Below are 18,736 nucleotides of genomic sequence, written 5' to 3'. Positions count from 1 at the left end.
CTGATGGGGATTTCTTTAGTGACTTCAACAGTGTCCGAACTTCACTATGCAGTTGCAATCTGGGCATTTGAAATGCTTCTGTGACCATGACCCAGGTCTTGCTTTGGTTGGAACGTGGCAAACTGATACTCTTGATTACCATTTTACAGCACTTTTAATGTAGGAGTTACAGCAGCCATCTAAGGAAGGCAGATAGCTGACAAGGGAGAACAATGAACTCCTGGAAGATCACTGAGTACTTCTAAAATGAGACTTGTATAAAAAAATCTTCCTTTCTCCATTTACATGGAGGGATACCATGGATGTTAACCTTCTGACCCCCAAACCAGGGATGTATTCACTGCATTTGCATGCAGTGCCATATCTATACTGAATTCAGCAGTGAGCAAAAGGAGATTTTTGATCAACACACAGAATTAATTTATGTACTAGCAGCCTCACAGAAAGCCACTGAACTTACAGAAACAGGAGAACAATAAATTGTCTTTGTAGAGTTAGTCACAAAATATGTTATTAGCATTTTCGGTTTGCAAAATGGTCTCTACTTGAGCACGGCAAGATTATTTTTTCATAATTGGAAGTGTTCAGGTCCCAAGAGTCTCAGAACATCCTCGAAGAGGATTATATCTGAAGTTATGATTGTCCATTGGTCATTATTTTCACTTCAGTTAAGACAGAGATGTGAATGAAATAACATTACATGCAGCAATGAATAAGAAATGAAGAGAGTTCAGATTAAAAGCAAAGACTGATCCCTTCCTAAGCACAGGACTGATGGAAATAAGCACTCAGTGACAGCACCTCTGGCAGTGCTGGCTGTTGAAGTCTCTGTTAATGCCAGGCCAGGATCTCGGGCTCTATGTACTGCCTGAGCCTGACATTTGGCCTTTCCTGACACAGAGCATATCTGGGAAATGTCAACAGCCATAACAAATATTACTGCATGTACCTGGCAAATCACTCATGAAACACCCTTATGACTGTACAGAGCCTTGTAAGATGGTTTTGCTTTTTGGAAATAACAGATGTACTGACAATATGCTAAAATTTTGGTCTCCCCCACCCCCACAGATTTGTGTGTGAACTGCCATGCAGGGAATATGACATTGCAATTGCTTCAGCATCTTAGTCAACTTAGTTCATTCTCCTGCAAAAACAAGAGAAGAAAATGAAGGTCAATTTGTTGGTTGAGAACCCATAAATTACTTTGGGGGGGACGTTCTTCTTTTTCCAAAGGTGTCCAGATCCTTGTCTCGCTTTCCGGATGGTCTCACATAATGGGTATGCAGAAGACACACCAGGATAGGTCTAAGTATACATTTTCATCTGTATCCACTTTTGCTAAGAAAAATATCCATGTTTTATTTTAAATAACACCATTTTCTAACGTAAAAGATGATGCAGACTAGTGCCATCAGGAGAAATCCTGAGTGAAGAAAGTAATCTTTTTAAGATTACAGTATGGGTTTTCTTGATGTGTATGCACTGTGCCTAAAGTTTCTCCTGTCCTTTCTAGGAGCCTGATTTTCTGCAGAGTAAGTAATCTAAATATGCCACAGTGTGAAGATAAGATTGTGTGTTCAGTGTACAGGCATACATTGCCATTTTTCCTTACCAACACCTCCCACTATTGCTCAGCATGTAGAGGTATTTCATTTGCTGAATTCAACCTGTCAACTGTAACAAATATGTCCTAATCCAATTATATGCATCACAGTTCACTAAGAACCACGTAGGAGCCACCAAGCCTTTGATCATCCCTGATTTGCACAGTGGCCAGGGGCAAAATCCATGGAGTCTGCTGAGAATACATGTGGAGACAACCTGCAAGGCACAACACCTGAGTGCTACATATTTCATATAAATGACAATTGTTTAAAAGGCACTTCAGCTTCTATTTTACAAAGTTTGTTATCGTAGCAAATGTTTTAACATCAGTTATTTCCCTCTATTTCTCTATTTCCATTTGTACTGCTGTGCTTTCTCTGATTTCATGGTGGTATTATTGTTGAATACATGGCTGCGACTGTGACTCAATAATTGTAACTATCTGGTTTCCCTCTTTGCCATTAATCTAAGTATTGACTTCTATTCTTAAGAGTCATATATTACTATGAGATCAGCTTGGGAATAGCTCATGGAAAAGAGCGGCAGAAAATAGACTTTCTATCCTATGGAAAATTCAGGCATTTGAGGAACCTGTGCAATTACAAACTGAATAAAAATCTTACATTTTGAAAAATTTATTATTAACCAAAGATTCTGAAATATTTCGGTTTAGATATCTGGGAATGATGTACTGAAACACTCTCTTTACACAATTGAAATGTTTCCCTTTAATGCTATTTCAACCTTTATATTATATAAAAAAACCTTTCAAGCGCTTCTGTTTATCCAGTTACATATGAGCGGAAATGATACAAGTTGAAGCATTCAGGTAATTTCCCTTTAAAACATTTCAATACTGCAAAACATTGTTTCATCTACATTTTTGTTGAGGAAGCAAGTTCTTTTAGAGAGTTTCTAAGCCTTACATTTAGATATTCCTTTAGGATTTCCTTTGGGAAACCTGCAAGCAGCTATTACACAACAACAAGTTTTTAGGTAGCATATGTGAGTATTTCAAGATCATCATTGGATTAATGTATTTTTAGTTTGCAAACAGAATCTTTCAAAGGGGCAATGGGACACTGTGCAGACAGACTGCAGCTGCAGATTTGTTGGAGCTATCAGACAATATTGAATGTCTCCTGTCCAAACGCTGAGAGCTACGAGGCTCTATCGACTTCACTGCGGAAATGGATCACAATGAATGAGATTTAGGAAAGGATTAAAAAAACGAAGACAACATTTCCTTATCACAAAGCAGTTCACAAAATTTGAGCCTTCCATTCCGGTTTAAAATAAAACTGTTTTCGTGACTGAGCTGTTAGACAACACATGGACTAAAATAGATGTTAAAATATATTAGTGTTTAAACTGTTGCTAGTTCTCTTGGCTAGGAGGAAGATATTGTATATAATTGGTTTTAATATTCATATGTTTATGACAAAGCACAAGACTGCATGGTTTGGATGACAAACATAGCAGGAAACTTTCCCTTTTTTTCTCTTTCCCCCTTATAGAAATGGTTGTTTTGATGGCAATCATTAAGGGAATAACAGAAGCATTTTCTTTTCTTTGACAGCAGGTTTTAAAAAAACATGACCTTAAGAGTCCTTTAATGTTGTTGGACAAAATAATGATTCAATGAATTAATTTTGTCCTCTTGTGCAAATTAACTGTATCAAAATTATACGCATATATGAACCACTTCACTCAGAACTGAAATATGGCCAGGCTTGCCCAGCTGCAAGGTGGCAGCCACAGAGACAAATGGTATAACTTTGTAGCTTGAATAATCCTGGACAAGACACTAAGGAAAAGCATTTCTTTTGCAGTCGTTTCCATGGTATCTTTAACACCCACATATAGCAAGTAGGACATTGGTTGTTAAAGTCTCATCCAAATAAATCCTACAAAGTAAATTGCATGGAACCCAATTTATCTACCTCGAATGAAGTTTGCTGGATTTGAACCTGTGGCTTCAAGAAAAAAACCCAGACACCTCAAACCTGATGTGCAAATCATTCAGCCATTCTATCAGCTTTAAGACATCCATAGTAAATTTGAGACCACACACATATGTGTACTAAATCTATACATAGACAGATGTACCTACATTTGCTTGAGATTCATCATGCCCATTGATTTCTGCTAATTCCTTGGCGCTTTTTAACTGCAAAGAGTGAAAAAAACCAAAACAGAACAAAACAAGCACATTACTTCACTATTTCACACAGTTATCTTTGATTTATTTGAAGGAGCATTTTTTAAAGCTTCCAATGAGAAAAACAGATGGAGCATATAATTCTAATGAGTTTTTGCTCAAACCACTTTGAAACCAACATACTTAAGGCTTGATAGGTTGGCAAAAAAAAAAGAAAAAAAAAAGAAAAATAATAAGACTAGGTCATTATTTTTTCAATAATAAGATTAGAAAGTAGTTTCAAGACATAAAAGGTGCACAGATTTCTCTCTCAAGAATAATAAACAATTTAATTTCTCATTGTTGTTGCTATTAATTTAAACTTTACAATATTTGCAAGTTGCCACCAGCTAAATAGGTTTTCCCAATGATTACTTTTGAATGATATATTTTGAGCTAAGATGCTGAAGTGCTACTCTACATTGTCTTCCTGACAACGCATCTAAATAACTGACATGGCTCCTGGGTATGATGGAAAAGGAGGGGAAGTGAAGAACAGCTCTTTTATTTAACCAGTGGCAGGAAGAACTGAGGAGACACTGCAAATATATGACCTGAACAAAAACCTTTTTTCCCCCCTCTGAATTAGCTTTTTGGGGAAAATCCAGGATTACATTGCGAAATGTAAAGATCACTCTCAGGAGATTTAAGGAAAGTCCCAGCTCGCATCTTGAGCCACAGTGAAATATGCTGTCATTCATCCTGTGATTGAGCAAACAGAGCAAAGAGGAGACACCGCAGCTCTCCTGAGCCTATAAGCCACAGAGGTTTGTACACTTAAATGAAACTCCCAGAATCATTTGCTCTTTAGGTAAAGCTCTGAAGAGTCATGCTTTTATTCTAATTTAATTCACAACAGATATCATGTGGAGGAGGGGGATGGAGGGAGAGGGGAGGGATGTGGCACAATAAACACAACTTTCCTCTGAATTCTTTCTTTTTTGCCAAAGAAGCTGGGTTTGATGTAACTGTTGATTCTACAGCTGTGCCTCTGATTGGCAACAGTCCTAAAATCCTGATGAAATGGAACACTAATATGTTGATTAGGGTCTGACTTAAAAGTGCTGGTGGACTACCATCCTAGGGATGTTGGTTACCTCCATCATATTTTTGCTACGTGGCAGCAATAGGTGAACTGATTGTGATTCAGCTCCCAGCTTTTCAGTTTCCAATCTGACAATTAAGGTAAGCAAGCCATGGTCTGTTTGTACTTTAGTATGCAGGGCTGTGAACTGTACCAGTTCAGGAACTGCTGCTCAAGCCGCTAAACCAGTCCTGATGGAAAGAGGGCAACGCTCCCTGATAAAGTCGTACAAAGGATATCTGAGGACTGTAAAATCATCAGGTCTCCTGGTTCAATTCACTGAAGCTCATCTTTCAAAATCCTCAAGAAGTCTGCAATTTATACTGACAGCAGGGTGGTGCATTTCCAATGAATGCTACATGTTTTCTCCACACTGAAAAAATAACCATCCTTTGAAACCACCTCACTGTGAGGATAGCTGGTAGGAATGAGCTGAGATGGCTACTTCCAGCCACGCACCAGAATCAGGTATCTATGTAATGTATTTATGCATCACAGTGTGACTGAAAGAGCTGTTTCCTGATTCTGGCAATTCTTCATTATAGAAATTCACCCAATATGAGCAGTCTTGTTGGGTTCAGCTGAGTTACTAATCTGAATAGGAGGTCAGGAGAGCATGCTTGGTTTTGTAAAACTGTTCTGCATGCTAATGCCAGTAATTCCTGAGTGCTCAAGGAGTGCTGTTCATTACTTACGCTTTGCCTTTCCAGGTTGATAAAGTGCTTTCACCCCTTGGTGACTGTGGGTCCTTGGCAATGTGCTCTTCTGGTGACATGCCATGTCCCCATCAGCCACACGTGGTTTTGATGGGAGACTGGGCTCAGCCTGTAGCCTACTTTGGTCTTGCAGGCTTTCACACCACCATGGTTTCCCAGCATTATTGCCCTGGCACTGCTTCATCAGTTAATATAATGCAGAGAGGATGCTTGAGCCTTTCCATCTCTTTTATTGCACACCATGCTCTGAGCCAGAGCTCAGGCAAGAATGTGTTTGCATCCATGCCAAGACTAGGACGTCTGCAGGAAGAGGTGAAAGTGAACCATTGGAGATAATGGTGGAAAACTTAAGGTTAGAAAGTGTGCAGCACTTTAGCACAGGCTAAAGGGGTGAGGTCCCTTTGTCCCCCAATATAGTTTTTTCTAAATTAATGTTTAAATTAAATCTCCTCTCACATGCTAAATAGAGAAATGTCAGAATAGGAGGCTCAGAAAAACGTACAATATTGGAAAAACAGGACTTGCCTTGCCCCCTAGTCTGATTCCAGGGCAAGTCAGGGGCGAGTGTGACGTTAGCAGTGGAAAGTGTGCTGAGGCAACACACAGAGCTAGTGCCAGTAACAACCAGGGGCCTGCCTAGAAGGAGAAGGGACAAGTCAGAAGTGTCTGATAAATCTAATGCTGTGGGGGGGTAGGCCTGAGTAAAACCAGCAGGTATGAATCCCTCAGACAACCAGAGCTGACAGCCACATGCTGAATCTGATTTAGAAGCCTTTTGACTACGGCAATGTAATATGGTGCAACAGCAAGCAGGACCTCTCCCAGCAAGATATCCCAGCCTGGATGTGGCTGGGTGGGTGGGTGAGTGGGGCAGCCATGCTCAGACACAGCTGCACCTCCCCCTGCAAGCAGGCCCTCAGTGAGGCAGGGTAGGATTCCTCTGCCATCTTGGGATAAAAAGGCAATTTTTTGCAAGCCTATCACAAAAACAAGCCATAAAGTCAAGGCAGGAGTCCTGTGCTATTTATTTTTGAAAGAAATGCTCTATTTACTTGGCTCGGCTGGATGATTTTCAATACCCATTGTGGATAAAACACACAGATAAGCTGTGGTGCTTGTAAAGGAAAGCTGTGAGTCTTGGCAAGTGGGGGTCATTACTGCTAGGGCTTCTGCTGCTCTGGAAACTTTTGGAACACATTCAGGGTTCTTGGAGGAGCACACTGACTGCCTAGCCCTCCTTAGGAATTCTGGCTACTTACAGTCTTGGCCTTAGGTGCGTTTCAGAGCTAATTCTCAAGAGAAATGCAGATCCACCCTGTCTTTCTTCCAGCTACTGTTTTGCCTGTCTGCCTAGCATGAGTGCCATTTGATTCGCAATTAGGAAGAGTCTGCAGAGATTCAGAAGTCTGCCCTGGTGGTCCCTACTGGGCCTCACATTGCAAGATCTTCCTATATGTTTTTGCAGCATATAATTGCTACAAAGATGTAAAATAATTTCATGCAATTTCTTTTTTCTTCTTTTTTTTAAAAGCATTTCATAATGCTATACCTTGAAAGCCATGTGAAAATGGAAATGAGATGCAATTAACTCAAGAGATCTGGTAGAATCTGTGTTCATAAAGATTCTGTCATTACCAAATCCATTCTTCCTCATGGCATTTTCTGTGATGCAGTCTTGCCTCGGCTTTTTTATAGGTTATCTCTGTGACCATAAGTGCTAAGAATATGTATCTGAATGTAAAAGCTTCCAGAATCTAAATTACTAGTTTGTAGAATATATTTGTCATCAGATATGTTCAAAGATAAATGTTAAATGTGGAACAATGTCCCAGCTTTCATAATGAACATTAAAAAAATCTGAAATAAACATAATTTACTTTTCCTAATGTGTATATTAAATGTATACATCTGTCTGCAGACATATTCAGACATACATGATGAAAAGTCTTGAATATAAGAACCATCAGTATTTTGAATCTCTGCCACCTAAGCAATTCAGATCCCACAGACCTTAAACTGCAGATACTTAACCAAGCCATCAAATATTTTAGCTGAAAGTTTATATAGAAAGAGTTAAAATAAGGTCTCAAATCAAGGATTGTGCCTGTGCAGCACAAGTGGGGATTTTCAATTTCAGTGTGACCAAGCCTCGTGGTTTATACAGACAACATGTATTTGTGCACGCTGTGCTTGCACACAATGCACTCTTTTTTCTCTAGATTTACAGATTTAGGACCAGACTTGCTTTTTGCTGTGTAACTATCCATCTTACCATCCTTATAAAACAACACTATCAAATATACTTCTCTGTATCATAGTACACCTTAGTATCAAAGAAGGTGGGATAATCAGATTTACAGAGATTTTCTTCTCACTGCTTAAATAAGTGCAATGATCATTATGATAATGCCACTATAAGGTTTTTATATCTCATACCTGCTTGAATTACACAGGAGATGCCAAAATGGTTTTTTCAATACTAATCTTAAAAGGAAGAGCTGTTTTGGTTTGGGTATATTTAATTCCCCCCAAATTTTTTTCAAATTCAGGGCAAAACCACTTATCCCTTATATCTATGTAGAGTATGTGAGAGGAAATGTTACTCAAGACATGAAATCCAATATTGGATAGCATAAAGCAAGGGTCCATTTTCACTCTGTTTTCTCAAACTCTGTTAGCCTAATCAGAGCAGACAGACAGGCCACATAAGGTTATGTCTTGCTCACAGCATATTCTGTGGTCAGACTCTTACTGATTTTGGAGGTGAGGCCATGAGACTTTCAGAGCTAATGGTTTCACCTTCTTTCCCCTTAGCATGCCTAAACCAGCATTTTTCTCCTGCCAAAATCACTCACCTGTTCCTGCAGGACTTTAAGCATTGCTTGTGTATGCGTTTGCTCTTCCTTTGCTTGCTCCAGTTCAGATTTTTTGTTATTTAATTCTTCCTGTATGCTCAGCAATTGCTGCAGAAACAAAAGAAGTTTCTGGTTAGCATTGTCTGGATTCAAAGCAGTTTAAAATCCCCAGTTTGACAAATCCTCATTTCAAACAATGTTTTTCAGTCTGCTCCTACATTTATTATTGTTGCATAATCTGCTGTGCCTAAATGGACCAGAGGTAAATTATTTTCATCTGCATCTCCTTCTGCAGCAGTGCTCCACAAGTAATGCATCTGTTAATGTGCATTAAGCTATTTTTTACATTAAAGTAGAAACTCCTGGCACAGTATATCACCCACAGAGTGACTGTCACATTCATCTGAACCAAAATCTTATTTGTAGAAGTATATGTGGTGGTTTTAATAATACTGGGGTAAACACTATGGTACATAAATAATTTAAAAGCACAGCCCGTTAATGTAATTAGTCATTGGCCCACAGCCATTTTCATTCTATGCAAAGCAATATTCTGGAAAGCTTTCAGACTGGCTTGCCAAGAAGACAAAAGCTTTCCTTTTTTTTTTTTTGTCTTGTGCTGTGATATTTTATTAGATCAGGAAGACTGATGCCCTACAATCAATATATCAGCCAGGAAGACTGCTGATCTACTGTCAAAACAAAAGGCTATGACCAAAATCTATTTTTATGGAGAGAATTCTGGGATGAAGGAGCATATTTGAAAGCCCACGTCCCATGGTCTTGGCTAGCTTTAGTTTCTGCATAGATTTATTGTGACTGTCAAGAGCAGGTCAGTAGATTTAATTAATTCTGAAATAGTTATATATTTCTGTATTGATGTGAACAATGTTAGACACTGATGAAGGGCAACAGCAGACAAACAGGTTAAGAAAAGAGTTTTTGTGTTTTCTCTTAGTGAACAAGAGAGGAGACTATGATTTTCTGGGGCAACATATTGCTTGTAATCACACTCCATTTAAAGGACTAATTGAACTACTAATTGCTTTACTAACATGCATTACTGATCTAACCATGTACCTACATCTAAAGCTTAGTTTATGGTTGTGCTTAGGGCTGGTGGCTGACTCAAATTGATGTTGCAGGTGTTCAGCATCTTGGTAAGTTACAGATACCAAACCTAGAAAAAGTCTTGGCCTGCTTCCACTGCACTGGAAGTCCCAGGCATCAAAGGACATGGTGTCAGCATTGTTTTCAGAGTTTCTTGGAAACAGATGACATTTCAAGGACTGGTGGAGTTACTGGTAGTATATTTCTGTTGTAAGTGAACATCAGTATGATGGATTAATTCAGCCACTGAAGTAAAAATACACGTGGGTATATGTCTGATTATATCTCACACACTCTACAGTCCAGCGGGGTTGGTTAGCTTTTTGATGGATCATGCCACCTGGACTGCTCCCTGGAGACATTCTGGTATGTGTTTTCACTCTACCACAGCACAAGAGCATTTCACATCTCAAGATTTTTCCCTGAAATAACTAGGTCTCTTCCACTGAGGCTCATACCTAACCAACTTTTGTGTGGGAAGCTCTGCTTCTGCATTTCTCAAACAGGGGTGTGTTCATCTTGCCTGTTGGGTACTACCTCCTACTTTTTCAGAAGACACTGGATTTATGTACTCTGCCACAGGTCACACACTGATAGCCATGCAGGTCCCCATGCAAAAGGGACCATTTAGTCACCCCATGCAAACTCATTATAACATACCTTTAAGTTTCACCTAGGATACTTCTAGCTGATGTCTGCAATTTAGAAAGAATGAACTCCAGTTCTCAGAAGAGAAGCAGAGAACACAAGACACCAGAAAGATACCATAAATCCTCTCAAGGGTCACTAGCTGAAACACCTGAGGTTTGATAAGCAGATGTGTCACCTAATAGCTCTCTTTTGCAGCTGCAACCTGTTTGACCTCACACACCTGAACACATTATAAGAAAGGAGTCTTTGTCCCTATTTCAGAGTCTTCTCAGAGCAGTTACATCTCATCATGTGGTCAGACTTCACCTTCATCCTGGTTGAGAAAATTTTATTTGAGCTTCTGGGAGAAACCCTACAGGCCGTCTTTCTGAACAACTCACATTGAGAAGATCCCAAGTGAGTTTTCAGTTCATCTTGCCCCTGAATAACCTTTCACTGCTGAATGACTGTTGCAAAGAAGAAACTAAGGGTTGAACTTGTTTACACAACTGAACTAAGACTTCCTTCTTCATCCCACCCACCCCCTCCCCATGGTTCTTCCATGGCCATGTTTTACATACTGTGGATCAGCTCACAAACTTCCACTGTTTTATTTTCACATCTCCCACTGTGATCTCCCACTGTGATTTAGTCTAATTATATACCTCTTCCTTTGATCCTGACTTTTCCGGTTTTGTGTTTAAGGCTATTTTCCCAAAACTGTCCAAGCATGGGAGGAATTGGTGTGGAAGACAGTAAGAGCATGAAAGAGAGAGAGAGAGATGTGATGCTCTGAATCTTTATACTTGGCTCTGGACCAGCAAGGAACAGGAATCCCAGGAAAATATCCAACATTCTCAGTTTCCCTGGGGTAAAAGAGTGTGCATTCTCATTGGAGTATGAGCTACAAAGTGCTTGATATGAGATAAAACCTTCTAGCAGTCTTAGTGGTTAAACTGTCAACTTCTGAAGGTTTACTGTGTGTGCATAGGCTCCAAAGACAGTAAGTGTGTCCTATTTTCACAGGGGTGGAAAGCAGAGTAATTGTAACTGAGGTATCCTGTTCCCAGTCATACATAAGGTTTTTCATTCACAGGAACGGGACCTTCCCATTCAATCCCCAAAGATGTCAAACTTATTTAAAATTTGGAGCCATCCCTTGGGGGTTTAAGTTTCTTTTTCTCCCCCTCATATTTATTTCTAAAAGCTGCAGAACCTGCTAATTTTGCATAGGTCGAGTTTGGATATTTCTTTTTCCTGAGCAATTGATGCTGGCACCAAGAAGTTGTAAGGAGTTATACCTGCCAAACAGCATATTTTTCTCTTTTAGTCTTATTTTGGAAAATGAAGAAATAAATGTGACTGAAAATAATATCAGCCTAAGACAGATGAACAGCCTGAAAAATTTCAGCACAAACACGTGATGTTTGGCAAAGTTAGAAGCAAATGGGAAGAGGATCTTACACTGGCAGGGATGAAACAAATTTCATAACAGGGACTGCTTTCATGCCTGCTTATAAACAGACAGCCTTTCCATAAAGATTATAATGAATGATGCCAAGATGAAGGTATTAATTATTCAGAATTACTTTATTTTTCATACATATATGTGCTTATTAAAAATTGATCCTATAGATATTTCTTCTGCCCTTCAAATTTTTTGCAAGCATATACCACAGTCAATCAAAATAAAAAAATATTCTTGATTTTAATGATTATGCTGTCTGATACTGTTCCACCTACTTTGCCATCTCACACAGGCTTTCTGCCAGAGTCTCCCTGTGTAGGAAACCCACCTACCACACCTGTGGTCACCACAGCTATACAAGTGTATGTGCTTTCAATCTTGTCTCACATCTCTGGCCGTTGCCTTTAAGCCCTGATGTCCCCAGCTTTGTGACACAGCGATGACATTCAGACAGCAGTTCCCCAGTTTCATCAGGCAAAGGACTGATTTCATGGCTGAACAGCCAGGAAATACCTGGCTCTTATTTCTGTGTGCAATTCTTTGGGTCTGTGAGAGTGCCCTGCATGTTATGCCAGTGTCTTTTCCCTGAACCAGAATCCAAGTGTCAGGAAGCAGAAAAGCACATCACAGAGCTCATCACATCTCTGATGATCCTGAAGAGAGACACCGGTAGAGCTCCACCAGTAGCAGTCTGGAAGCTCAGCTGGTCTATGTGCAACCAAAAGTGTTTGTCACCATGGCTGTCAGCTTGACGCTATGAAACGTAGCTGTGTAGTAGGACCAGATCAGACTTGTAGACATTACTAATATCCTCTTACTGGTATTTCCAGAGAGGAGATGGGAAAGCAAAAAGAATTAACCTCCTGGTTGTCTGTCCAGAGATCAATCAGTGCATTTTAGACCCCTGCAAAAAACACAAGACATACCTCCCAGTGGTAACTCTGGAACTGCTCTGTGTAGAAACAGTAGGATATTACTATCCTGTGCTAAGCTTCCTTCGTTCATGAGGACCAAATCCTCCCTGTACATAATAAGTGGGTAGTTAATTTCATTATGTGGGGCGGAAGAGGGTGTGTGTTTTATTTTGATTTTTTTTCACACATTCCCACCTCCAATGCTGAATGCCTGCCACAGACAGTTCAGTACCACCCATATTGCATAGATCTCAAAAGCACAGACAGAAAATTACCATCTTAAACCAATCTTTGCAGCTTCTGAAACATTAAATATAGATGGAATTATTGAAGCCAGCTGAATTACTCAGGCTGTGTACAATGCAGTGCCAGTGTGGCCGAGAATGCTAACAACTGAACAGCAGACACTGCCTTGGAATATATGAGAAGTCCTAAAGGGAAAGTAATAGCTTGCTGTTGTGTAGCACTCCGCAGCTATGAAATACTCCTTCTCTTTCCTCTCCTCCTCCCTGCCCACAGTTCTTCATTGCTCCCCAAAAGGCAGCATGCATTTGAATATAAATTATGGACATACCTAGAAATGTAGTTGCACCCCAAGCCTAGTAGGACAGACAAGGATCCCATAAGGAAAGCATGATTTCCAGCATGAAACCATCAACTTTGCATGCAAAGAAAAGGGAGGCAGATCAGAAGCGACCGCAGAGCCTGAGGCTGTACTTAGGATGTTGTAAGGCTGACGGAATAATGAAAAAGGAAAACCAGCATTTGCCACAAGTTTAGCAGATATACTGCTGAATGGTCCTGCCCCTGCTATTTTGTTTATGATTTTCTCTACAGCTGCTTGAAATGAAGTATGAAAAGGTTACAAAGACCTTAAAGAAAGGGCAGTAAAGAGGAGCAGACAAAAGAACACCTCTAGGGTGGGAGTGCTGACGTCGATCATAGGTTGTGCAGGCAATTTCAGCCAACCCAGCCTGTTCAGGCAGAGGAAGGAAGCACAAACTCTCCCATTTGTGGCGTAGCTGCAGTGTCCAGAAATGATCTGCAGCAAATGTCTCTGAAATCAGTGTATCAGTCAAAGATGGATGCTCTTACACAGTTTAACTGAGCCAACTCAGTTGAATGGTCATCTTCAACACCCAGTGAACTCAGGCAAACTGAATTCTCCTGCCCATATAAAGTGTAGGAGAAACATATTCATATTACTCTCCACTTACTACCTATAGGAAATATATCCCTATACAGGAAAAATAGATTCATCAGGTGCCTAAAAAGAGAGTGAAACTTATGTGTCTCAAATAGGCAGGCTGTATCCCAACCAAGGCTACTTTTTTCAATCCCAATGAAACCAAGGCACACATGTAAACCAGTAAACCTGGGAAGCAGTTCTCACTTGTGCGAAAGTGAGGTCCTTTCCCCTAAACTGCAACACTAGAATCAGAGATCTAAAAAGTATGAAAACACAGGCATTTAAATGACTGCAGAGTTCACCTAAAAATTAAAGCACCCACTTATGATAACAGTTTCTGATGTTTTAGTGCATTTTTTCCCCAAGTAAAACCTTGTTCCATCTTTTCTAACTTTATTTTATATAAAGAAAAAGAAGTTAAGAGTTTGTCAAATGGAAAATGACAAAAATTGCAAGGAAATGAATATTTCAAAATTCTTAAAAGCTGTTCACAAATACAGAGAGGAAGGATGGTAAATGTTTCCTTTCAGAACCTTCCTTAGGTAGGAGGAAAAGAAATAATGAATTAAAGTGAAATCAAGCATTTGCAAAATAAAAATACAAATCCCTCTCCCAGTACTTCCATGGACTGTCTGGAAGAGTGTCTTTCTCTTCTTGCAAGACAGACAACATTTCATATCACAAATGGCCAGCACATGGCAGGCTTGAATAATGAGAAAGTGACTTCCCAGCTGAGCAAATATGCATTAGTAACAAGACGCTGATGAGGCCTGACAAATCACCAAGGAAACAGGAGAATGTGAAAGACAAGTCAAAGAAGCTTTAGAAATGAGCCCTCAAGGAAGTTAGCCATGTTGCAGCAAGGCATTCTTAAAATAAAGAGTATGATTGTGGGTTTGGGTTTTTTAAGAGATTAAAGAGAAACACAGTGTAATCGTGCAATGCTTCTCATCCGTGCCAGCTCTCTGGGACTTGCTGTGTCCCTGGCTGTATGGATGGCATTACTTGGATGGATCATGGGGTTTGCAATGATGAAAGAGGGCTGGTGAAGAGCTGCACGTGGATGAACAGCCCAGCTCCTGCTTGATGAGCATTCACCTGCAAAGTGAGTTTTCCTGGCTTTTTGGCCAAAGACCATGCTGAATATGTTTGCTCCACAGGTTAACCACCTCAGAGGGGGCCGGGGAGCTGGACACACACCTGATGCGTGAATGCGTGTGGTGGCACTAAAGAACAAATCTGTCCAGCTACCTCCTTAGGGAGGGGTTTGCCATTCTTCCTTTCCCCTGCTATTAGACTGACTCCAGAGGTCCTACAGCTCTACAGTGCCCAGAGGAGTTGCAGGCAGGCCTGTATCCTAAGAAATAAACCAGAAGAAAAAACAGGCAGATGGACACAGACACACTGAAACTACTAAGGGGAGGTTACAGAGGAGGTGGAGTCAGGCTTTTCTTGAGTAAGGGTTGAGGAAAAATAGACACATATTCAGCAAGAATCATTTTTATTATACATAAGGAAAATATTCCACAGTGAGGGTGGCCAACCTCTTGAACAAGGGCTCAGAGAAGCTGTGGACTCTCCATCCTTGGGGGTACTGAGACCATAGCTGGACAAGGTCCTGAACAAAACTGAGACAACTCCAGAGACTGCCCTGTTTTGAGCAGAGATGTACATGACCTTCAGGTATACCTTCTGACTTCAGTTCTTCTAGGACTCTAGAGAGTAGCCAATAGATATCAGAGAATTAGCTGTCAATTTCTTTTGTTTCTACAAGGCTTAGCAATTCAGCCACACCAGCTACAAGAGGCAGTGTTAAGGGTTGGGCAGCAAAGGAGAACGTGGGTGGTGCAATGAATGGTTTAAGAGACAGTCTACAGCTTTTCTCTGCCAAATAATTTTCAAGTATACCTCTTACTTGTCAAGAAAGACATGTTTTCTTCAGTCAGGTACAGAATTTTGCAGCAAATGAAGACAAGACCAAGTCCTTAGGAACCTTACAGAATCCTCTCAGAATCTTTAAATTTACAAATAAAACACTTAGCACTATAGCATCAGGGATCCCTCTCTGGGATCTGGGTTTCACAGCAAATTACACAAGGCCTGTGAAGGGGAGGAGCCTGAGCAAAGTTCATTGCACCTCATCAATAAAGCTCCCTCCTACCTTTGCTAAATGAGGTGACTGGAATATTACAAAGCCCTCGACTTTACTGACAGCAGGCGAGTGGATCCTGATGCTGATGAAAGAAAGCGGGCTGATCCCAAATGAGCGTCATGTTCCCTCTGCCCTCATATCTGTCCTACAAGGCAACAAGTTGGCACCTTGAATGATGCACAGTCAAAAGAAGACATGATCATCTAGTCACAACCTCTTCATCTTCTCCAGCCTTTCACCCGTACTGTCCATTGTGGGTAACTCCTCACCAGTTAATGGCACTTGAGCAGTGTCGTCCCATCTCTTCTTCCATGGGACCGACAATGAGCATGATACAGCATGCCCTTCCTCAACAAATCAAACCAAACCAGATCTTTTGCATTTTGACTTCCTATTCAAGAAAAAATATTTTATTTATTTTGCTGGGTAATAAAAAATTAATTAGAAGAACAATATTATGGAAGAGAATCTATTTACCCAGTGTAATTCCCACTGAAACACAATTCCTAGTAATGGAAACAGAGTTCCTAGCACTGATAGCATCAAACACATCTGGAAATTCTAATCAGCAAGCCCATGCTAGTATTTAGGACCTTTTAAAAAATTCATTTAAGATCACTGGACTGTAAAACTTGTAAGATTTGTCCTTCACCACCACTAGACTACACAAGCATGTTAATTAAGATATTAGTTGATTTATTTCATATTTTAAATAAAATGTGTGTACCCAATTATTTCTCTATGAAGGGTTTATTCTTGCTGCCAATCTCAGTCTAGCTTTGCCAGCTTTAGCAGGCAAAAAGATGCTACTTTCCTTCATCTTACCGCTAGAAAAGCTGTCAGGAATATGGTGCTTAAAGTATTTGTGGGCCCTTATTTACACTTCCCTAATATTATTGAAGTGGTGGTTGCAGAAGTGGGAAATCAAACACTACTTTCAATAAAGAAAGGTTGTTAAACAGAGAAGAGAACGCATTTGGCTTGTCTGAGATCTGGTAAATAAATAGCACTTAATTGCCAGCTGCTCCTTTTATTTTTTTAATATAATCAGAAAGAGTAAGTGTTTTCTGGTAGTTTAGACATGGATTGGACTGTACAGAGCCCTGAAAAGCACAAAAGAACAAAGATAACACTTATGGGAACATTTCTCTCTCTCCTGGGAGATCACATATTTCTTAAACAGTTTTCAAATATCAGCCACTGGGTGAGAGAAGGGGCAGGCCTGGAAGTGAACATCTGGATGTCGGGTCCAGTCCCTCACACTTCACTTGTATCCATTCCCCTTAAGATTATCAATAGTGCCATTACTACTCCAGTGCCACTTTTACAGGTAAAAAGAAAGATCTAACTGCAATTCATACTACAAGAGTAGCAATTAAGAACATTTCCAATGTAATTATTCTGGCCTGTTTATTTACCAGGTAAAATGCACATAAAAGGATTTTTTTTTTTTTATCTCTTATATTTACTGTTCTTTAATGCTGCTTTGGAGAAGAATCAGTTTATAGTTGTGCATAAGTACATTGGTTGGGTTGTATGCTGAATAGATGTTTGGTGAGCAAGAGGTAGATGGAATAAAAAAAGGCTACAAATCTCCTTTGCACCTGGGCTGTATTAATAAATATAGCCGTAACATTATCTATTCAACAATGATCTTAATTTCAGCACTAAACTGCTACTAGAACCTGTATATTTAAAGGTATATAATTGTTATAATGGCCATGGCATTCACGCAGCACCGGATTCAGCAATTTTCAGCCACCAGCATCTCTGTCTGTGGCTTCTGACATTTCAGAACATTTGTATGTGACAGAAAGGAATGGCTGTGACAATTAACAACACATGTAAAGGATCTGAGACCTGCAGACCTCAATGCCAGCTGAGGCTTATTGGAAGTTAATAGGTGTTAGATTGGTTAAAAGATTGACGAGGAAAAAAAGCCTCACGATGCCCTACCTTACTGTCTGTTGCAACCTCCTGCACAGAAATGTTCTTTTTGTCCCTGCTCCCACTGAAAGAGTGTGGAACATGGCAATAGTCAGTTCTACTACTTGTATGAGAAAAAGCTAAGAAAAAAAGGGAAGGAAAGACCTGAGTGGTGCCATCTTTGCTTGTAGAAAAAAAGTTCTGCTAGCTCCATCTGAAAATGGATTGGCTCTGCTCCAATGGCTGGGAATGGTAGAAATCCAATTAATTTCAAAGGCAGCATAGTGAGGCCAACACTAGTTACATTTGGATTTTCTACTCAGGAGGGTTACTATATTTTAGTGGTACATGATCTTGCTGTAAAAGCTGATAGATGCCTGTTGTGACACCCCAATTAGACAAAAGGGTCGTAATCTGTCTCCCAGTGATGGTACTGTGGAAAATGTGTGCTCCCCACATCACTAAATATGTACCCTGACCACCCTCCTTTGAGGGACTAATGAATTGCAAAGCACTCCAAGAGCAATTCTTACCCTCCCAACCACAAAAGTGAGGCATATCACAGACAAAGCTGTCCTACCCTGCATGAACACTGAAAGCCCTAAGTGAGGTTTAGGCTGGATATTAGGCAAAATTTCTCCACCAAAAGGGTTGTCAAGCCTTGGAACAGGCTGTTCAGGGAAATGGTGGAGTCACCATCCCTGGAGGTATTTAAAAGATGTGTAGATGTGGTGCTTAGGGACATGGCTTAGAGGTGGACTGGGCAGTACTGGGTTAATTGTTGGATTTGATGATCTTAAAGATCCTGTACAACCTGATTCTGTGATTTTATGATTGCTACTCATCTGGCATTTATCAGAGCCCTTTAAAAAAGTGTATCAGTC

The 18,736-nt window shown here is 40.1% G+C and overlaps 1 protein-coding gene across 1 annotated transcript in view; it reads right to left on the bottom strand.

Annotated features, from left to right (window-relative positions):
* The window catches only part of ENOX1 (ecto-NOX disulfide-thiol exchanger 1), a gene marked incomplete at its 3' end in the record, with an annotated part of 136,863 nt that overhangs the window by 19,153 nt on the left and 98,974 nt on the right, over positions 1-18,736 (bottom strand). The window contains exons 9-10 of the mRNA XM_082277604.1: positions 8,464-8,571; positions 3,722-3,778 (exon numbers count right to left, since the gene is read on the bottom strand). Of these exons, the coding sequence (XP_082133730.1) occupies positions 3,722-3,778; positions 8,464-8,571 (165 nt within the window). The remainder of the gene's footprint in view (positions 1-3,721; positions 3,779-8,463; positions 8,572-18,736) is intronic.

This window comes from Coloeus monedula (genome assembly GCF_965178545.1).
Source record: "Coloeus monedula genome assembly, chromosome: 3".
Classification (NCBI taxonomy): domain Eukaryota; kingdom Metazoa; phylum Chordata; class Aves; order Passeriformes; family Corvidae; genus Coloeus; species Coloeus monedula.
The sequence above is the reverse complement of the archived record's forward strand: the minus strand, read 5'-3'. Positions and strand labels throughout refer to the sequence as shown.